Here is a 21549-nt window from a genome sequence, read left to right as displayed (position 1 = left end):
CATTTCCTACACGCTAAATTGAGTAAGGCACCCGAGTGAAATAGCCAAAGCTAGTCCCTTGACATTATCGTAAAAAGAAACAAAAATGATCGTAAAACTGAAGAACTGAATATTATTTTGGATATCTTTATTCGCCCTCGCGTTTTCTTTTGGATAGAATGAGAAAATCGGATCGAAGCGCAGCTCTTCACGCAGACACCAGTGGAGAACTACAGTCGCTGTGCGCATGAACTGAATGCGAGACGGTCGATACAGCCCGACAGCGACTACACTAGGTCGTCAAGCGAACAAATCATTTCGTAAGAAGATCCATAGATTTTCTAACCCCTCCTTTATCATGCGGATGCTTCCACCGACACCGAAATAGTCGTTTGACATTAAATGAGACCAACAGTCACAAAGAGGTTCCAGGCATTAAATTAAAACACCCGTACAGGTTTTCTCAATATTTAATAACATATGCGCAGTGGAGCTCTCAAATAAAGGATTCGCCGGGCGGCTAGGCCTTCCAAGAAAGACGCGTAAAGGATATTCGATTTAACTGCAGGATCGGTAGGAGCGTGTGGACCATCGCATTTTCTATTCTTGACGGCTAGTGCAGTCCGCCACCTCCTTCCGACGTTCGGTTCGTCGCCGCCAGAACTGGAAGAGACTCTATTAGCGTCAGACAGTGGTCCAAAACCTTGCGTTTCGGAAAACGTGACCGACTTCATCATCTCAAGTGGCTATAACTGGAGGGAAGTTTTGCGCAGTGTGTGTGTGTGTTGGTAGACTGTTCAAGAGGTGCAAGGCTCTCGTTTCCTAACGCAGTTGGAATCCAGTTTAAGTTGGTTGAAGGATTTTGGGGTAGGTAATCAGTAGCAGCGATCGGGTGGCTGCATTATTTTTAACTACATTTCTGGCGCACTGAAGGTGCTCCGGTCTTCTCGAGTACGTGTGTGTAAAAGGATCTCGGTTACAACGAGTACAACGTGAAAGGGAAATGTGATATCTTGTGCAGTGCAAATATTCCTACACACAAGTCGTCTGCTGGGCGGCAGTGAAGGAGCCCTCCACCGTGCTCTGCCTCCGGTCTAAAAATAAGACCGTGCACACGCTGTAAAGGCCAGAATAAAATAAAACTGATGAGTGAGACACCTTCTTCGGAATCACATTGCAGTGTATTATATAAAAGGGAAACTATGACGTCGACGAAGTTGATCTTGTTGTTTTCAGTGGCTGTGATATCGTTGGGAACAGTCAGAACAGCTGAAGCGGATCTACCCCATGTCGAGTAAGGCAGTTCTTTTTTTTGTCCAATTGTATTTATTTTATTGATCATCAGCTCTACTAGAATAGAACTGAGCTGGGTTATGCATATCTAATGAAATCGATATTAACCGATGACCGATTGAACATAATTATTCAGGATATCAAACTGGGCCATCCGCTTCGGTGCACAGATGTGGGAGATCGGCAAGCAAGTCACCAGGATACGGGAAATTAAAGAGGTAGGCCTATATCTAATCACAAAACACAACCAGCATGGCAGGGGTGAATGGTGGTCGTATATATTCATAATCCAAACGGAAAACTTTTTCATAATTCATGTTTGTAACATGCGTACATACTTGCTGCAGCTAGTGGAGAAGCATTGTGCGTTGGTCAGAAAATGCAAACATAAAAGTATTTCATTATTGATGATGCATAGCTCGATTCTCAGAGGACGCACGTCGGTATGAAAGGCAGGTTATCTGAGATATGCGACGAAGGCAAAGTTTTGAGTAGATTGTTAAAAAAAATTTCCCCACCGAAATCCACTTGACACTGCGGGATGTGAAAGTCCTCAAAGTTTTGGTGCTACACCTATGGGTACACATTTTTGAAAGCGTAACTGCCTATCAAAGTCTTAAGTGGGATAAAAGTTGTGTAGGTTAAACTGTAAAGATATTCGAACTGGGATCTACCGCATTAAACAGCCAGAGATCTTGCGCTGTATGGAAATGCGAGTTGCATACATAAAAAAGAATGCCCATCTTGAATATTGACTGAAGTCCCTTGGCCAATATTGATCAATTTGTATGGTATTTTCACCTTTAGATTTTACCTTATCACAAGCCCTCTTTAAACTCCCCTGAAAAATCGTTACGTATAACGCAAAATGCTACTTTCAACGGCTCCAGTTTTCAGCTACTCATTTTGCTATGTACTACAACTGCAGAACGGATGCATCATTGTTGTCCGATAGATCTTCCATCGATTCGCATCGATAAGTAAACGCTGACGTCAGATCACTTGGAATACATCCCGTGCACTTGCCTTATAACAGCGTCCACGTTTGTCGGCTCTCAAAACCACACATCTGTGAAGGTCGAGAAGCTATTGTGTTCGAAAGAATAAAAACACATTGAGAATATAGGACTATGGCAATCTATACGACAGGCGTCTTAGACAAGAGATACTCTTGATTGCTTTGACTTGTTTCCTTATCCTATATTACCTTTTTGCCTTTAACGCGTCTCTTTTATTGATTATCTGACCGGAACAGCTTGTCACTGTTCAGGAACTGGGATGCGTACTAAAACAGGGAAGCAGACTGGCAGGAAGTACGTTGTTTTTACACAGAGGCTACGCTATTACAAAGTTCTAAATGTAAGGAAGGGGAACCACGACGGTGTGGAAGAGAATGAAATAAGGTTCATTCTTTTGATTCAACTATTGCGCTGAATCAGGAAAAGAAGTTATAAAAACAGCAAGTCAGAAAACGAAGATGGGGGACAGACCGTATATTGCGATAGCTATCGCCATTATAGTGTGGCGTGCAGAGTCCGCCCGTGCGGAAAAATGCCGAGTCTGAAGGAGGTCATGGTGGGCTGTACCGAAGGATCTGGAACTGACACATCCTAGACGTTGCATCCTTTTACAATCGAGATGTAAACGAGAAAAAAGAACATGGAAGGAAGGAGAGATGCCGGAACAATCTAAGAGGGAGGTAGACCTAAGAACAGATGGTGTAGAAAACTGTCCATAGTTATCGACCGGTCATTTTGAGTATAGCTTTATACATACGCAGTTTGGCGTCGCTTTCCTTTATTTGATTTTCTTTTATAGGCTGTAACTTGAACTGTCCATGACATGAAGTTTTTTGTCCTTTTCCCGTGTGTGTGTTTGTGTGTTTGAATGTCCAGCAAGAAAATTTTCTTCTGAGTTTATGCATCGTACAAAGTTAGTGAACGAACGAGAGGGACTTTTTTGGAGTTATTAGGATAATATTGCTACATGGAAGTTACGTCTAGACATAAAATACTCTGTACGTACACTATGCAGTTCACCTTGGACACGCTATCGCCCTGCTGTTAAGGTGATAAGAAACGACGCACAACTTTTAAATGGCACAAAATAAAAAAAAAATCATCTTTTTCGATTCGTATACGTTCATAAGTAATCTTTATTCCAGTGGCGTGACAACCAATCTATTTGTACAGTACTTGTTCCTGTCTTATTGGACTAATGGAAGAACGAAAATGACGTACGAGCGACCAGAATCGCTTTAGACCGCTAATGTTTCTCGTGGTCCCTGTAATAGCTTATACATTCAGCGGAAGTCATCGAAGTGGGAGGGCCAAAGTAGGAGCTGGGGACTGTTTACCGTGTAACGAGAATAGCTAGACGTCCCTGAATAATCGATGACCTATCATTGATCATCGGGACCCCCGGTCTGACGGTGGATCTGTTGGGGATAAACAACAAACTTTTGCTTGCGGTGTCCCATCTAGATATACCAACCCCGACATCTAGGATCTTAAGAGTTGCAACACATATAAACAGTATATCCAAGATGGTGCTGGTTGCTTAGATCTGTCCGCCGAAATATCAGAAAGCAAGTGTACTATATGGTCTGTGGTTCCATTTGTGCTATAAATCTTATTTGGCTCATGAAACAGAAGAGACAAAGAGTAAGATGACAGAAGTAAAAACGCAATTTTCTTGCCGATATTCTTACGTGATAGATTTTTATTTTATAGGGGGAAGTGAGGGGGTGGGTTATACGGTCTAGGAGATATTATATCATTTTTTCACTAGGAAGGTTTCAGCCAACAAAACGCATTGTACATTTACCATGTTTATTGAAAATAACGACATCAGCTTATCGCACTTGATTTTATTTTATCAGCATCGTGTGAGATTTACAGCTTTGTAACATATTTTAATTTTTCATTGTAACAATGCTTTTTAATAGTTATGTACTATGTCAAAGAGCGTGTATTGTTCTAGCACCATCTAACAGGCTAGGCGCCCAAAAATCCACTTAAAGCCAACAGCTCATTTTTAATGAACCATTCTATGCAGTTCAATGGGCTATAAAGCGAGAGAGTATAATAAAAAAAAACGAGTTGGATACTGATCCCTCGATCTGTTTGTCGGACGTCTGAATTGTATAATACTTGGTGTGGCAATCGAATTGTCTAAGCGAAACAAATAGGAAAGAAGAAACCGGGACACGGGTGGCAAATAGAGAAAGACAAATTGAAGATGAATTTAGAAAGGGCAAGAAAAAAAAAATAATAGGTTAAAAATCACTCTGGAAATAGCAGGAATGCGGATGTATAACGATTGCCAAGAGAATCTTTGTAGTTGCGTGATGCTGTTCTACACGAATTCTCAGCGCACACGCAACCCGACCAGCTTACATAGAAAGCGGCACTGTGTGGCCTTATACTTTCCTACAAAGCAAACAGTCTGAATTGCTCTTCATTCGAACTAGGCGGCTATATTCGGAAGTGGCAAAACCAGCAAGAGTGACTACATAAACAGAAAAGGAGTGAGAACTGAACGAAGAGATGAGATTTCGAGAAAAGAAGAAGGCTGGATCTTCTGTACACTATCCATCCATTTCCCTTTTCTTTTTTTTTTTTCGAGTTATTTCTTTTTCCCTTTTGCAGCTTGATCGATATGTGTGTCCAAAGACGCCGCGCGCTTCTTTATTTTCTCGCGAGAACAACAGCACACACAGCGAATCACTCGTGAGCACACACACACATACAAACACCACCCCTAACGGGTTTCACGCCATTTTGTATCCCCTTTTGTTTTGATAAGCTAGACGAGGGGAAAAGGGAACGAAAGAAGCAGACCAACAGTGGAAAATCAATTGCAAGTTGGGCGGATTTGGTGTGTCAGTCTATAGGGAGGAAAAAAACAAGAAACGAAGAGAAAGAGAGCTAGAATACAAGATAACTGAAAGGGCTAGAGAGAGAAGGAAAAAAAGAGCCGGAAGAGACTGAGCTGCAAGCAAGGTTGGCTGAAGTTGATGGGAACGGATTTGCTGGCTTGGGGCCGCCAAGAAATGGGAAAGGATAAACAAGTCGAAAGGTAGGCCTATCTATATACATTTATATGCATATATGTAGGCGACATATATGTAGTTATGCATAGAAGAGCGGGCATGGCCAGAAGGAATGCTTGATCAGCAATGGGGAGAGGAAAAAGAGCAAGTAAAATTGAGATAAAGACAAGAAAGGGGTTTGTATAGTTAGCCGGAAATATTTATCCTCCCGCTTTTGATAGATGATTACCCAAAGGAGAAGATCCATAAAAGGACAATGCTTTTGAATCATTCGAAATCAAAAGTTATTGTCACCTCGTAAGCTGTACAAATTTGGGAAAATTATGTGTCGTCGCTAGTAAAGTAAACTAGAAATCAAATTCATAGTGAATTAGCAGAAAATGATCTTCAGTTTCAAATTTTGAAGATGGAAAACAAATCCAGCAACAGCTATAGTTCACAACGAGCTTTCCTCTAGACAGTCAAGTGATATTTCGTTTATTCTATGTGCTCTCGCAAAAAAATCAATATGAGCGCTATGCACATATAGGAATAACCCACACATATGACTCAAACCGGTTATTTGCGTCTGTTTACGTTTATTCTTCATAGCTATATACAGTTTGGGGTAATGCGTAGCTTGCACAAGAGCTGCAAGTTCCTAAGTGTGTATTTTGGTTTCACTTTCCGTCCCCTAGAAATTAAAGGGTGTATTTAAACTAGTTTTGCACACAAAAGTGCATAACATACAAAATCACTCTTTCAAATGGTTGTTTATAATAGCTCCTTTACTGCGAGATAGTGAATGAAATCTCTATGCAATCTTGTTGGTAAAGGATCGTCATCGATTTCTATACAGAATTGTATTGAAGCCAATAGGCTATTACTTAAACCGGTACGAGGATATCAAATAAAGTCTATTGTCAGTTTGACTTCAAATTTTAGTTGGGGAGCATAGGCTGGATCACAGGGTACATAACGTAGAAAGCAAAGTTCGTTCCAAATAACTAGAAATAAAGATTGTGTAACTCGTCTGTGATCGATCCGTCTCGTTCTGCTTGGCTAAGTCCATTTTAACTAATGGCACATAATGGCAACTGTTTTGCCGGTGGCAGTATCGTCAATGTATTCAATAACAGAAAAGCTATTTTCCTTCAACTTGTTTTTGCCGGGAAGCCGCGCTTGCGAAGATGAGCTCCCAACGATCGATGAACCAATAGCATGATGTTTGAGCTGCCCTCGTTTTCTAGATTAACAGCCACGTTGCCTAGCATCATAGCAATCAAGTCAAAAAGTCGGCCATCATCCATTTGTATTTGGCTTGCCCATTAAATTCACCCTCGATTGGATTGGGTATATAGAAGGCAAAAAGAAGATCGGGAAAAAGCACAATAGAAGAGGCACACAATGCCATTCTTTCGTGAAACTTTTATTATGATAAGAGTAAACGCAATAAGATAAAACGTATGAACATAAAATAGTGACGTAATTTGATATTTTTTTTTCTTCTTTTTTTACTTTTTTTTCAGCGCTATCAAAGTGAAGCCAAAATTGAGCAAGTGGATGGATTCGCCATGGTCAAAGAGATGGCCGAAGAAATGGAGAACATGATGGGCGATAAAATCGAAGCTATCAAGGTAAAACTAAGTTAAAGATTTCCTGTTCTTTTTTGTTTTGAAATTAAGAAAACATTCGTGACAGATAAAACTCGTGCATTATCGGATAACCTTTTTCGATTATAGCACACAAATTCTTCGTAAAACCTGATGCGAAAACGTTTGAGGAATAACCAAGTGCGCAACTTTTTTTTAGAGGTTCTGTTTTATGCCACTCCCTTCCCCAAGATCTTCACGATAGAAGTAATAGTGAGATGAAGTTTGGCGCAGCGTCATCGATCCGTTTTCTATGGCGTACAATGCAAGCAAAAAGGAAACCATCTTTATGTGACGTACGAGACCGAGCCATAGTGTCCTAGCTTACAGGGAGACCTGCACGTAGTTGATTATACTAAAAAAAAAAAAACGAACTAGTTTTCTTTCGTTTAAGAAGCGTATTTAAACGCTAACGTATTAAGTTAGGAAACCCTAAATGCCGCAATGTGTAAGTTTGCGGTGGAGATAATGTTGGCAAAATTGGATGGTGGTAAAAGCAAACAAACAACTGAACCTTACAGACGTTAGAATTCCAAGGCAGGAAAGCATCATCAAGTACGCTCATTGCTGCCAAGAATGGAAGAAAAACCAAGAGATATAACACTGTAAGACTTGTGTGTCTAAGACGTGAGCTGGGCCCCTAATGCGGTTGTAGGCTGGTAGCCTCACAACTCCACAACGTCCGGTAGGATGACGGGCACCAGGAAAAGGAAAGAGGTCGCCATGGAGACCCGAGAGATCCTCGTACCCTTGTTGGCGTTTTGCCTTTTTACTGCAGTGGCTACATTGTACCGCGTTCTATGCTGCCGTTGTCTCTAAATGAACAGCTAACTTTGGTGTACACACATCCCTGGGTTAGGCAATTGGATTAAACTCACATTTACGTTGGGAAGGAACAGCGGCTAGGAAATCGACTGCTGTCTCGTTGTCCTTTTTCCTCTAGTTTCTCCGTTTTCCATTTTCTCTTATTGCCCGTAGCAGGAGGGATTACATGACTATCCTTTATAGAATTGCTGACCCGCTTAAAAGTCTGTTGTGACTAGCCTTCGTTCCTCTGTGAACTCAAAATTTTGTGCATTCCAGCGATAAAATGGGGAAAAAAGGCAATTACAGCCACGAACTTAATATTCTTGTTCCTAAGCAAACATTTTTACCTTACCTACTCCAATAGGCGACTGAACTTTGAAGTTTCAGAGAAACCATAGTGATCACTGTACTAAAATGATTTCAATCAATTCATTTGTATTTTAAGTTACTAAATGTAAATAGCCATAAATGTCTCAGACCAATCAAGTTCAAGCTTATAAATTACGCTTCCAAATGACTGTTTCGTAACAGAGGATTATGGACGCAGCGGAACAGCTGTCCGTCTCGCATCCGAGATTATCGCGACAAGATTTGTACGAGATGAAACAACGTGGCGAGACTATCGAATACTACAATGCCAAGCGTCTGAACGTGTATCATAGATCGGGTCCTAGGGGCGGTGAACTGGTCGACAACCACAAGGCACTTATGATGTCCAACAGTCAACATTTCGGTAATGTGGGCATCAACACAAGCGTCAGTGCCGTTCACGTGCCCACTAACGTCTTCGATGGAGGTAAGTTATCGAAACTCTATGATTATGTATGAGCCAACTGTTATGCTCAAACACAGCCCATGAGTTCGATTCTCTCCGATAATTTTAACTGTCCAGACGTAGCTATTTGCGTGATATAGTTTCGCCATTTCGATAAAAACGGGCAAACGCTAGAAGACCATCCGACCGTGATGCGGAGTCTAAGCTACCGTAATGTGCAATCCGATCGACACCCGAGTGCTGTTCTTAAGAGCCGATTCATCGTGTTAAGCATATAGCTTTCACGTGAAACGTGTAAAGATATTGTCGAGTCGGAAGGCATGAGGAAATAAAAACTTAAAATCCTCCTCTATTTCTAGACCTGCTTGATATATATGGGGGGTGTGTTTAATGCTTATCGACGGTCATAGATTGATCTATCGATCTAGAATTCATAGCTTCGGGTAGCGGCACTCTAGTTTAATGCGATTGTATAATCTATTTTACTCGTCTCAAAATAGGACCCGACGTGATGAATGGAATCCTCTGGTCTGAGCAGCTCGATCGCATTTTCATGACCAACTACGAATCAGATCCATCGCTAACTTGGCAGTATTTCGGCAGCTCAACTGGATTCATGCGACAGTATCCGGGTATGTTACCGCACGTGACTGCACAATAAAATGTCCCATTCGTCTAGTTGTTATAACTGATTTCATAATATTATTACTGCAAAAAAAAAAAAAAAAAAGCAACCAAGTGGGGCCAGGGTGAATGGGAGCCCGATTTATTCGACTGTCGGCTGAGGCCGTGGTATCTCCAAGCGGCAGCCAGTCCCAAAGATATGATTATCCTGGTCGACACGTCCGGTTCGATGACGGGCGTCCGGAAAGAGATCGCAAAGCACGTCGTCCTCACTCTCCTTGATACTCTGTCAGAGAACGACTTTATCAACATTTACAAGTTTAGCGAAGTGCCCATCCCAGTCGTTCCCTGCTTCAAAGACAAACTTGTTCAGGTACTAGTACTTGGAATTTGACAATTTGAAGTATATTGTAAAAAAAAAACAAAAAAACTATGATTAGTGGACAATATGTAAATGTGTACATTAATTATCATAGGCCAATTTGGAGAACGTTCGAGAGCTGCGGAATGGCATGATGGAAAGCGAAACGAACGACATCGCCAACTTCACGTCTGCTTTCACGACGGCCTTCGAAATTTTAGCCAAGGTTGATTAATTATTCTTCTACCAAAAGTAGGGTGACTAAAAGAGGGAAACATGTTTCGCTTTCAAATATCACAAAGAAATTGAAATCCCCATATGGCAGCACCGAGCTGTGCTTTTAGTTTATGTTTTTCTAAAGCTTATTAATTATTTATGTACAGTACAACCGGACGATGCAAGGGTCGCAGTGCAACCAGGCCATCATGCTAGTGACGGATGGAGCTCCTATCGGCTATCGTGAGATTTTCGAAAAGTACAACTGGCCGCACAAGCCCGTGCGCGTTTTTTCGTACGTCATCGGACGGGAGATCATCGACACGGCTGCTACCAACTGGATGGCCTGCGCCAACAAAGGTTCCGTAGAATAATGAAAAAACATACGTATACCCTCCATTGGAATTTCGTGTCAATTGTTGTTCGTCGTCGAGGTTGATATTGACAATTTGCTGTATTAGGTTATTTCGCGAGAGTCACGTCTTTGGCCGAAGTCCGGGAGCAGGTTCTCAAGTATATTCCGGTTCTCTCGCGTCCCATGGTTATGTACCAAAAAGATCACCCTGTCATCTGGACTTCTGCTTATATCGACATCGCGGTAAGTTCTACAATTTCCATCGTTACGTTGGTTATGTGTTTTCGGATGCCCAGTACCAAGATCAATGGGAAACGTTAATCAATTCGATCATCACATCTGGCCTCAGTAAATCCATAGAAGTAGCGGGACAAGAAAGATTAGAAACAACAACAACAACAAAAATACGGATAACTCAAATTTAATGTTAAGTATGTCCTAGCTATAACGGACACAAGGCGATTTCCCCCGTTTTCTGACTACCTTTTTTGCTAAGGGTATAATCTTTATATTCCATCTCTATATCGTTTCCTCCCTGCATTGTCCACCTTTGCCAATTTCCATCTTGATTCAGCAAGATTAATCCATTGGCAACAAAAGGCCATGGTTGAAAGACCATTTGCAATCATGGCTTGCGTACAATTTGCTCTAGAAGTCACAGTGAGGAGCATAGCACTAATTAAAGAAAGGAACGCGACACGCTCATTTGCCATTAGCTATTACCTTGCAAGAGCCCAATAAACCTTTGTTTATTAGCCAACAATAACATATGGATTGTACTATCAACATAGCCAATAATTAAGCATACAAGTTTTGGTTATACTAATTTAAATACCAACCATTAGATAACACGCGATTGCTCAACTAATGATTTAGAAACAGATTTAACATTACCTGAAAGAAATTGATTGTAGAATTGTGCGCGCATACCTGATGATTCTGTTTCGTGAATGAATTTTGGAATTACGTCCCCTTGCATAACCTATAATATGTCAGGAACCCAAACTGAGTGACTGGCTGTGGGAGATACGAGAGCGCCGGAGGCAGCGTGATCGTTCGCTCAACTATCGTGCTCTCCTGCGGTTGATCAGCGAGCGGAATAATGTTCAGAGCGACGATACTTCAAATGTCACGAGCAACGGCACTCGGGATGCCAGTGGCAGACCCACTATCAGCATGACTGTTGAGCAATATCTCACCTATGGCAACCTTGTCAATGAGGAACGTCTCAATGCTCACAGGATGAAACAAGAGCGTGAAGAAGCAACCAATCCTGCCAATCAGAATAACCGCCAAGGCGTTAGTTCTTATCATTGAATACTAATTGTAGTTTATTGAATTTAAACGTTTCAATTTGCCTTGAATTTTTTACGTGCATGTATAGCTAACAGATTTCTGCATTTCTTTGGGTTTTGTCTTGCATCAATATCAATGCCGATGTGCATGTTTTGGTATTACCTGTGCGGTGTGATCGTCGCTCTCGTCGATGCATGTTGTCCAGAAATCCATTACCAGCACGACGCCTAATCCCGTGTCTTCTGTTCCAACTAAACATCCCGATGGACCTCGGGCTGAAGCGCTAGTCAAGCCCGAGACTCTCAGAGCTTGGCTTAAACGAATTGAGGTCCTATTTATATTCTTGTAGCTATAAAAATGTTGTAAATGAAAAAAACCTCGCTGCTCTCTGTTCAAGAGCGTTTATCCTTTTAAAGTTATTTTTATTTGCGGTTTACGTTTATTCGTTTCGCAAAAGCTTTTTTATTTTAAAAAAATCATCGTGTGTATGTTGATGAATTTTTCGTTCGTGACCAACTGATACGGTAAAATTTTCACCGATTTCTTTTAACTCTTTATCTTTGGAAAAATAGGCGCGGACAAAGCCGAAATTCCTAATGGCAATCTCAGTGGCCACTCCAGTTTACGACCGTAAGAATTTCTCGGTAAGATATCAGCTCACACAGATTTTTAACATTTTATCTTTCGTTTATCGATTTGCTTGAAGAAAACTCTTGATGATTTTTTCCTACTTAATATGATAACATTAATTTTAAAGCCGATTAATCTTGCACACATACAACAGTGGGTCGTTGAGTGAAACATAAAACAAACTTTCTTCTGTGAAATAGAATATCATTGAGAAAATGCTCATCAACGACATCTGGGAAGAGAAAACTCGAACGGTAAAGAAACGAGTCGACCAAAGAGGCTAACTTCAGCAGCCGTAGAGCTTGTTCATAGAATAAATGATAGCTCATAAATGCAGCTATACATTAGACACAGTTTGGTAGCTCGATTACCTTTTTTTATTTTCCGCTATTCAGTCTCGGATGCAGTATCTTCCATGGCACTTGATCTTCCTTTCATTGATTATAACTTTCATATTATTTTTCGTTGACATAATCCTCATGATAAAACCATAGTGAAATCTGACATGTATGGAAGATAGTAAGTCTGTGACGTAGACAATTTTGACGAAAGCATTTCCGCAGCAGTTGCATGATGGTAGAAGGGGTTTTGTTTTGATCCTGCTGCTCCGTAGTGCTGCTGCAACCGCCGCTGTCCGTGCTGAAATTTGTAACAGACTTACAAATAGTCTAGAAATATTGAGTGAAGCAGCCATTCTAACCGGCATTGGCAGGCTTTTATAGATTGTGTTTGTACCTGTAGGTAATTTTTTATCATATAATTTAAATCGTAATTATTCGTCTTACCAGTATTCTAAATAGGTAAATGTAGCCCATAGCCATCGTCTTTACCTAGAAACTTGTGTAGTGTTTTCTATACTTAGTTCGTGTGGTATATTATACATAGCATAGTCTGGTAGAAGATTAGGTTCCCAGAAGGTGTGCCCATTGTGCAATCTAACACTCCAGTGTAGGGTGTGAATGCCCTTGACAGATTTTATACTTGTGGAAGTTTGTAGTAGCACTAAAGGGATCTGAGTATATAGAGGAATAATGTTATAGATATCAAATAATTTTTTGTATTCAAATGTTTTGTTTCTGATAAAATTTGCTTCTGACAACTAATTATGGTAAATGGTATGCTGGTGTGGATACAGTAAAATTTGCTGTGGAATTGAACCACAAATTCATGAGATCGTTCCCCATTATACTGTAACTTTGCACGACGCTGTTCTATTTAGCGGTAGATAGTAGTTTTTTAATCGCTCCCTATCTTGCAATCGACTGCCTTGTGTTTGAGTCTACATAGAATTAGAATGCTGCTAATATTTCTGAGGTCATCAAATTCGTAATTTAATCTTCATGGCGTGCTATCAGGTAAGAACAGCCAACCTTCTGGGGGTTGCTGGTACGGACATACCAGTCACGGAATTGAAAAAACGCACACCGGCCTACAAGGTATGAACACGAAGAACCTTAATCTCGATTTTTTCTTTATACTTTTGACTTGTTTTTCCTATGGATTTTGCTTGAAATCTAAAAAATTAGTTGGGAGTCAACGGCTACTCATTCATTGTCAACAACAATGGCTTCGTACTTCATCATCCCGATCATCGACCTTTGGTAGAAAAACTGAATATTCAATCCAACCTTGAAGCTATGTGCCTTAATCTGTTTATTTTTCTGCTGCTTCGTCGATGCCAAAAAAGGACGCGGACGGACTTCTGAAACCCAACTATAACACGGTCGATTTGTCCGAAGTTGAGTTGGTTGATTCAGATGGCGGTCCACGTGAAAACGACACATATCTCATGACCGTAAGTCGTCAATAGTCGAAAGCAATTTTCTCTGCTCTAATAAAATACATTTCAACTGTTTGTTTCACGAACAATTTAGATGCGCCGCGAGATGATCGAAAGGCGTGAGGGTGAGACGTCGTTCAAAGTGAGAGTTCACCACGATGGCATGGTAAGACATTTTCTTGCATTTATCTTCATTCAACAGCAATGACAATATTGTTTACGTTTACAGAGAAGGGTCAGCATTCGTCGGCAGCGCTATTACTACCGCGGGCTGAAGGGCTCACCCTTTAGCCTGGGTCTTGCGCTGCCTGATGGATACGGCCATTTTCGCGTCGTGGCTGAGACCGAAGTCAAACGTCTGATGGCTGATCACAATATTAATGGTAACTCGCATGTACTTTAACTAAATGCCAATTCTTCAAGGCAATCACTGTATGTATATCCAAATCAGTATCATCCTTCTTCTCGGGCAAGAACTGGAAAATTCATCCCGACTGGTAAAGAATGCGAAATAATTATTCCATTACTCGATTTGGTGGTTTATTGTTTAACCTTTCAATGAACAGGATCTACTGTCGCTACAACTACGACCATCTGAAATCGTTCGATTCACCCGAAGCTCAAGTAATGCACTTCGTTGACCGAACACAACGGGAGCGTTGGCGATGGAACTCTAAACACCCACGACCCTCGCACGACAGTGTCCGCTGTAAGAAATTTTACCAATCATAAAACAATTCATGATCTTCGTTAACATTCTGGTTTTGTGTGCATTTATTTTCCAAAGCCCACAAGCAAGAGGATAACTATTACTGTACGTATTTAATGTTTCCGAATGTATCCCCTGGAAAAATATTAACTTCTTTGTTTGTCTTTTTCCAGGTGACAAACATCTGATGCAGTCACTGATTTTTGATGCCCAGGCCACTGAAGTATTCGATAAGAATATCTCTCTTAGCATTGACCGTCAAGATCCGTAAGTTTCTTATTCTTCTTTTAGATTTTAAATCACTGTTACACAAATGTTCACATTCACGAAAAACAAAGCACGCACCTAACACGATTAGACCTTAATTTTTGTTTAAATGTATTCACCATGTCTACACGTGCACCACTAATCCATTGCATCCTTTTTTGCATTTCAAAATCTATCTTTCCTTCAAAATTTCTTTTTTCTTTGTTTCACCGGCACTTTATCACAGAGGTTTAGGCATGCTCATGGCACTACTAGCCAGGTAAAGTATCACTAACGTAACGTAACCTTCACTTCACATTGCCTATTTTGGCATACCGTTGCCACTATCCCGATGCCCCACATTAGGCCCGTCTAATTGTTAGTTAGGCATTTGTGGTGATATAAAATGCACTGAGTCTAGCTGATATGTAGTGCACAGCATTAGAAACCGTACTAATAACTTTTAATCAGATTTTTTATTTGCAGAAGGAAAGACGCAGAAAAGCTTCGTTTTCTTTGCTGAATAATTGAGCCATCATTGTGGAAACGTTAATGTTTTTCTTTTTTTCCATTGCTGCTTCTAATGCTTTTGATTTAATCGCTGCTCGGAAGGAATTAATGAAACTGCGTTCTTTATCAAGCTGCTTTCTAATTTATTGTGGAAAAATGAATATGCTGTTCATTGCCTATATGACATTGTTAATTTTGATGTTGCAAATGTATATCTTGCCAGACAGTACCTCCTCGTCGCTCGTAGCATAGGGCCTTTGAGGAAAAGTTGTGATTGGACTCATGGAAGTAACATGTTTTCTCTTTTCTCGCTTTTCTTCTATTTAGGCATGCCATGTTTAAGCTGTTCGGAATATCTGTCGCCTTCGTCGCTACACGAAGTGGCCTGCTGCGCTGGCAGGACATCAGCACCATTGACGACAAGTAAGGCTCCTGATAAAGGAATGATTTGAATTTAAGATTAGATTATGAAATTATCTCTATGTACCAAATGATTGAAGTAATCGACTAATTTAAGCAAATAATCTGAACAAGTAAATGATGCCATAATAATAACACATTTGCGGGGTTGGCTCCGAAAGTTTGCATGTAATACGTCGGAGACATATCGAATGGCGTGAACATACGAGAAGGGTGAAACGAGCTCCGCGCAAATTTAGGAAGCGGTTCCAGAGTAGTCGAACATTGCGCAAAACGATCCGCTTAGATATACCGTTCATCATACGAAGACGAAGACCGACGAGGTATATTATACTGCTTGACGCGGAAGCAGTGTAGACGTGAAGTTGAACACTGTAGATGGGCTACACAAAGAAATGCTTCTCCGCAAAAAAATGCAGCCATTAAGTATTGATAGATTTTGTAACCTGCTTATCCCTAGCGTAACTAGATTTATTGACCAATTTAGTCTATTTGAAAAGTATGTTTGATTGGGTTTTCTCAAGAACAACTCTTCATAACCGCTTGTTGAACTGAGATAACTGTATCGCTTACTTAATTTTTTGCATTTTTGGCATTTGTGGCCTGCAGACATTTCAGCGAGGTCAATCTCAACGCCATTGACCAGACGTGGTACAAGAGGGCCGTAGATCAATACTCCGTGGAACCGGATAGCTTTGTCTATTCGGTGCCTTTCAGCACTGGTACAGGTATGCGAGTCGAAGACTAATTAAGCAAGCCATTGTCGGGGACATTCATTAACATTGTGCGCTAACGCTGCATACTTTAGGAATAACTAACGAAAGTGTAGTGACGGCTTCACATGCTATATTTGTCGAGAAGGGTGGCTACAAAGCACCCGCCGCTGTCGTCGGACTTCAGTACAGAAACAGCGCCTTCCGCGAGACCTTCTTCAATATTACATCGGGAGTAATTGATTGTCCAATTTCAGAATTCGGTTCACGGCCATTTTAACGGTACTACCAATTATGTTGATTATTCCAGTGCACCGGAGGAGTACAATGTAGAAGGACATGCAGTTCCGGCGACTTGTCCTGTTACGTAGTAGACAATCATGGCTATATCGTGATTTCAAAAGAAGAGAGAGACACAGGACGATTTTTTGGCGAAATCGATTGGCTAGTTATGGATTCATTGATCCATTATGGAGTCTTTAAAAGGTACGATGGTAGAGCTACTTTTGTAGGTTTTCTTTTTATTGCCGTATTACAATCATTATTTCTTCAGGGTCCGCATTTACGACTACCAGGCGGTTTGCAAGGATATGCAAGGACACCGTAGTGCCGCTAATTTCATCCTTACACCATTACGTTACATGAAGTGGTTTGTTCAATGGATGATAGGCCGTGCCACCTGGTTGATGCTTCAAACTCAAATTGCTCATTTGATGAATCCGGATTGGGCTTGGGCAATGGAACAAGAACAAGCGGATTACCAATACGATGATAATGACGAAAGCCCTGGTAGGCCATGGTGTACAGCAATTGAATGATTTTTCAAGGATTTGCTTAAAATGATGTAAAAATTCCATTACGACGATGCAGGGCCAACCCCAACGGGCGGTGAATTCATGGCTGACGGAGATATTTCCATAATCGTTCACGATGAAGCTGTTACCATGGATAACGCGTACGCTAATAAAACACGACCACGACCGTGCGACCAACAGGCGGATTTGTACGTGTTGCAACCTGAAAAACTATTTAAAGGCGATAAACCCGACTCGGTTAAAGGGAAGCAGAACTGCAACTCCAACAACTTAGGCGCCCGTCAATGCGAGAGGCATTACAGCACGCACAAAATACCCCACTCTAATCTACTACTGCTGGTCATAGATACCACATGTAGATGTGAAACGCAGAAACAAAAGATCGAAATGGAAGAGGTCAGAGTCAATGAGTCATTAATTTGTGAACGACCTCAGGAGAACTTGTATCGTCTTCGTCCCTCCGTCTGCCTCAGTTATCATCCAGAGGTAAGAAAACATTGCAAGAGTTTGGCAGCAAGGAGTTGGCTACTTGTAAAATTCAATTACCGTGCCTTTTCACCATCTAGGAGGAAGAAATAAAGCAGTGTGGTAAAGGAAATCTGAATCTGCCGTCTATTCTACTTGTGACAACAACCATGCTTTATTCAATTCTAAAAGGTATCTAATTTATTGCCTCGTATAGTTCAGCATCATTTGTTACAATTGGAATTATTACGGTTGATTTTGGATGGATGATTCATATTTTCGCGCCGTCAAGATTTCGTTTTCATTGCGTAGGGCCCGTAGTTCCTGGTGATTTTTAATGTTTCTTTACTGTGGTTAACTTGTAGCAGCAGCTCTTACTTTATTATGAGTCTATCAGTGATTGATGTACATGGCGATACCTGGTTTATGTGTGTGAATTGTGCGAGCGAGCAGCAATGGGGGGCGCAACACAACTTCTCTAATAATTAGTTCAGCCGGATAAGAGGACGTACTAAGCCTACTTCATACATATCACTTGAAATTTAAGGTACGGAGCGTGCTTCTTCATCTGGCTACGAATGGTTTTACGTTTGTTGTCAAGTCCATGGACTTTGTATTTGTGACGGCTGACAAGCTTGTTATTTCTTTGCAACTGTTACAGTTCAGAAGGTTTTTTTTTATTTTTATTTTCACGTCGACGTTTGATATTACATTTCAATCTGTAAAAGAAATTTTTGGGTTTGGGACACTTTTCATGTCGTTTAAATGCCTGTTACTGCAGACATGATTGTTCTCTTTTCATCTTCTGTGGTTTATGCGCATCGATTGTCGAGTCTCTTGTCTCTTCTGTGAGTGCTTTTTTCATGAAAAATTCCTATTCCCTAAAAATGCTTTGATTGAAACTGGAAATATTTATACTACCCTCGCGTGCTTGGTTTCCCCTTATTTAATTAAAGAGCATTTTTTTACCTTTCTCATGAGGATGCCAATGGTCTACATTTCTAGTACGATCTTCGGTCCAATTACAAAACGTTCTCTAATAAATAACAATTTTATTATTGAATTCTATGCAAAAATATTCAATTAAATTCATTTATTATTTACTAAAAGATGATATATACTGTCTTTGAAATTGATCACCACAGAAAAGGCATTAATACCAGTATCCACTTTTCTTTGTGGGTAAAGAATTGTTATCTTAGTTGACTAAAAGTTTTGTTTTCAGCACACGAATTCTTGAACGAACCTCATCCCAATCGAGGTAAGCTCCCTGAACATGGCGCTCACCTTTGAGGTTATCGCCAAAGGCAGTTCGGCCATGTAATATTCGTAGATTATCAAAGGTTACTATTTCTCCTACAGATAAATTTGGTTTCAGATTTTTTGATGGAAAATATCGAATATTCGCTTGTGGATTATTACCTGGTTTCAGTTTGAACTCGATGAGGTAACTTGCATCAGTAGCCAAATCATAGAACTTTTTCAGGGCGCGGTACCATATTTCAACCTGATCTATAGGGACAGCCATGTGGGAATCTCGTTGAGGTTGGCTATAGTTTATACGTCTGATGGTTCCGTCATCTGATTCACTGGGTAGATATGCAAAAAAATAAATAAATAATTGTCTAGATTATGTAAAATTAAATCTAACAGAAGTCTTAATACCATATCACTGGTGCATGGTGAATTTTGTGAAAATGATTGCCATTTTCCTGACCTATATCTGACCATGTCACTTTAGTTTCCACCAAACATTTGTACGTTTCAGGATCTTTTTCTCGAAGTTTTTCAGCTATTTTGAATCCATCTGTCAGAAGACTGTCTCCACCGTTACCGCTGTATTGTATGTGACAATGCAACAGATTTATCTAAACATAAAAATAAAATCGTTTAGCCAAATTGAACCGTAAGCTTAACGTCACGAACTTACCCCTGGTTTGTATTCATAATACGGTAAATCAGTGTGCAGTTGTAAATGTCCTTGAGTGTATGCAACATTAGTGGCATCAGCTTTGGCTTGGACACTGAATTCTTCACTGGTACAATGAAAAGTATATAAAGATTTGTAGCAAAATATGGAACAGACATTCAGGTCGTACCAAAATGAATATCAATTGGCACTTACCCGTAGTGAGTTTTCCTGACGAATGCAACTCGTCTCGCAAGTGATCCCACTTGTCCTAAACCATGGGGAGCATTCTTAATAAGGCACACACCCCAAACACCTAGAGTCTCCAGCCAGTCTAGTAAAATATTGTCCTCCTGTCGTGAAAATAAACAAAACAGCTATACCTCTTATATAGAACATAGAGGTAACATAAATGGGATGTCACCTGCATGACAGCTTTGAAATCAAAAACTGGAATTTTCTTAAAACAATCTGCATCCCAAGTATTGTACGGTGCTTTATTAGATTTAAGCCAATTTTGCTGTTCTGTATGATGGAAACTCCGTTGTCTCAACCATTTGAAGTCATATGCACTTTTATGACCATCTTCCCAGTGTACCTCCAGATTATTATTGTGAATGGTCTTGTAATAGAAAAAAAAATGTGTCAGTATCTAAATATGTTAAATTTCACTACAGTTAAAATCTGAAGATTTACCAAATGCCTCATTGTTTGGTTTAGTTGGAAATGGGAAAAATTTATTGTTCTTGATTGAGATGACTGATCAAAGCAAGCAGAACATTGGCAGTTATCTCTCAGCCAAACAAGTGGATACTCATCAATTAAGTTTTCTTTCCATTGAACAATAAGGCGATTACATTTTTCTTCAATTCCGGCAGGGCATGCAGTGAACACTCGTCTGTTGGTCAATAAAAAATTTGTAATCAAAGAAAATTGCTTCATAGTATTGTGAGAGCTGATTGTCGCTCTAGAGAGACAGGCAGTGATATTGCGAATGAAATATTTTGCAGCCATCGACCAATCTAGCTATAAATTTGAAAAGATTGCCAAAATTGAAGTTAAAATACAAGGTGTTAAATTATCGATGTAGCTACAATATACGATGCGTGAACATATGTAACTGAGGTGAACGGTGAGATAAGATGTTCACCTATTGCGATAAAAAATATTGCTATTATCTCAAATGAGTTTTCGTTCCAAAGACCGCCATCACTTTTGTTTTGGTTTGATCAGATATCGCCGTATAGCTTCTAGATGGCGTATGAAGCACCTCTAGGGAACCTCAAGTGCAAAGGCAATAGCCTTAACACTTTTGTCAAAATCGCCCAAAATTGACCTAACTGTGAATTCGATGAAAATCACACAGTATAATAAAAATTAAACTCCGATTCAAAAAAGCTACTCGTTTTCTTTTCAAATTAGCCGTGTTTGGATTACACCGAATATTTGTGCAAAAAATAAGAAAAGTCGGGCTTATTATTTAGTCGGGCTTAAAATTTTTTCTATAAAAACCGGCACTCATCGGAATTGGTTGAATATCGCAGGATGTACTCAAAATTGAGTGGATATTCCGATAAAATAGTTATCTTTTTCACTAAGTGAACCTTTTGGAAATACACCGAATATTTCTGCTGCATCACGCTAGCGCTATTATGTACTGGCGCGCTAGTTTTTAAACTGGGTTTTTACGTTTGTTTAAGGAAATTCAAATCCTATGTCAAAAAAAAAAATCCTCTGTCGTCATTCCCGTTCGAATACGAGTCTAAATTTAGTAAATTTTACTAGAACTAAATTTTTGGGAAAAATGAAAAAGTGGGAAGACTATACCCTTCTCATTTTTCTAAAAATTTGCAAAAAACGATATCTTTTGGAATTGGTCGAAAATCACAAATTATTTTATTAATTGAAAGCCAATTTTGAAGCATTAATTTGTTTTATCGTCAGGTCAGTCATTGATGAAA

At 40.1% G+C, this 21549-nt stretch overlaps 2 protein-coding genes across 8 annotated transcripts; one reads left to right on the top strand and one right to left on the bottom strand.

The window, feature by feature from the left end:
* Positions 1 to 447: 447 nt before the first annotated feature.
* LOC130685785 (voltage-dependent calcium channel subunit alpha-2/delta-3-like) lies at positions 448 to 18603 on the top strand. 7 transcript variants are annotated; one of them, XM_057509088.2, is made up of 30 exons: positions 448 to 1273; positions 1409 to 1490; positions 6835 to 6942; positions 8296 to 8560; positions 9040 to 9171; positions 9271 to 9536; positions 9640 to 9750; positions 9908 to 10100; positions 10202 to 10338; positions 11092 to 11394; positions 11597 to 11719; positions 11964 to 12035; positions 12222 to 12275; positions 13377 to 13457; positions 13548 to 13622; positions 13709 to 13816; positions 13896 to 13967; positions 14031 to 14184; positions 14253 to 14298; positions 14368 to 14510; positions 14589 to 14615; positions 14684 to 14777; positions 15004 to 15036; positions 15594 to 15689; positions 16296 to 16414; positions 16495 to 16634; positions 16710 to 16885; positions 16953 to 17188; positions 17270 to 17700; positions 17781 to 18603. In XM_057509088.2, the coding sequence occupies exons 1-30, from the start codon at positions 1125 to 1127 to the stop codon at positions 17877 to 17879; spliced, it is 4125 nt and encodes a 1374-aa protein (XP_057365071.1). In that variant the 5' UTR covers positions 448 to 1124; the 3' UTR covers positions 17880 to 18603. The 7 variants fall into 7 exon arrangements, with proteins under 7 accessions (XP_057365071.1, XP_059352263.1, XP_059352264.1 ...); XM_059496280.1 differs by lacking the exon at positions 12222 to 12275; XM_059496281.1 differs by lacking the exon at positions 11597 to 11719 and having other exon boundaries at positions 453 to 1273.
* Positions 18604 to 18757: 154 nt separating this feature from the next.
* Positions 18758 to 20659, bottom strand: LOC130685503 (gamma-butyrobetaine dioxygenase-like). Its single transcript, XM_057508806.2, has 7 exons — positions 20285 to 20659; positions 20013 to 20210; positions 19805 to 19941; positions 19610 to 19715; positions 19345 to 19547; positions 19102 to 19268; positions 18758 to 19035 (listed from the first exon to the last, which is right to left on the bottom strand). The coding sequence occupies exons 1-7, from the start codon at positions 20600 to 20602 to the stop codon at positions 18878 to 18880; spliced, it is 1287 nt and encodes a 428-aa protein (XP_057364789.1). The 5' UTR covers positions 20603 to 20659; the 3' UTR covers positions 18758 to 18877.
* Between the last annotated feature and the right edge of the window lie 890 nt (positions 20660 to 21549).

Source organism: Daphnia carinata, chromosome 7, assembly GCF_022539665.2.
Source record: "Daphnia carinata strain CSIRO-1 chromosome 7, CSIRO_AGI_Dcar_HiC_V3, whole genome shotgun sequence".
Classification (NCBI taxonomy): Eukaryota; Metazoa; Arthropoda; class Branchiopoda; order Diplostraca; family Daphniidae; genus Daphnia; species Daphnia carinata.
The sequence above is the reverse complement of the archived record's forward strand: the minus strand, read 5'-3'. Positions and strand labels throughout refer to the sequence as shown.

What these genes read in the sequence shown, in the direction of transcription:
- LOC130685785 (XM_057509088.2), top strand. Translation starts at nt 1,125, where the DNA reads ATGAGTGAGACACCTTCTTCGGAATCACATTGCAGTGTATTATATAAA. An exon ending in CACTAACGTCTTCGATGGAG is followed by an intron (nt 8,561 to 9,039) that starts GTAAGTTATCGA and finishes GTCTCAAAATAG; the next exon opens with GACCCGACGTGATGAATGGA. An exon ending in GCCTTTCAGCACTGGTACAG is followed by an intron (nt 16,415 to 16,494) that starts GTATGCGAGTCG and finishes TGCATACTTTAG; the next exon opens with GAATAACTAACGAAAGTGTA.
- LOC130685503 (XM_057508806.2), bottom strand. Translation starts at nt 20,602, where the DNA reads ATGGCTGCAAAATATTTCATTCGCAATATCACTGCCTGTCTCTCTAGA. An exon ending in ACCAAACAATGAGGCATTTG is followed by an intron (nt 20,211 to 20,284) that starts GTAAATCTTCAG and finishes TTCTATTACAAG; the next exon opens with ACCATTCACAATAATAATCT. An exon ending in CACCATGCACCAGTGATATG is followed by an intron (nt 19,269 to 19,344) that starts GTATTAAGACTT and finishes ATATCTACCCAG; the next exon opens with TGAATCAGATGACGGAACCA.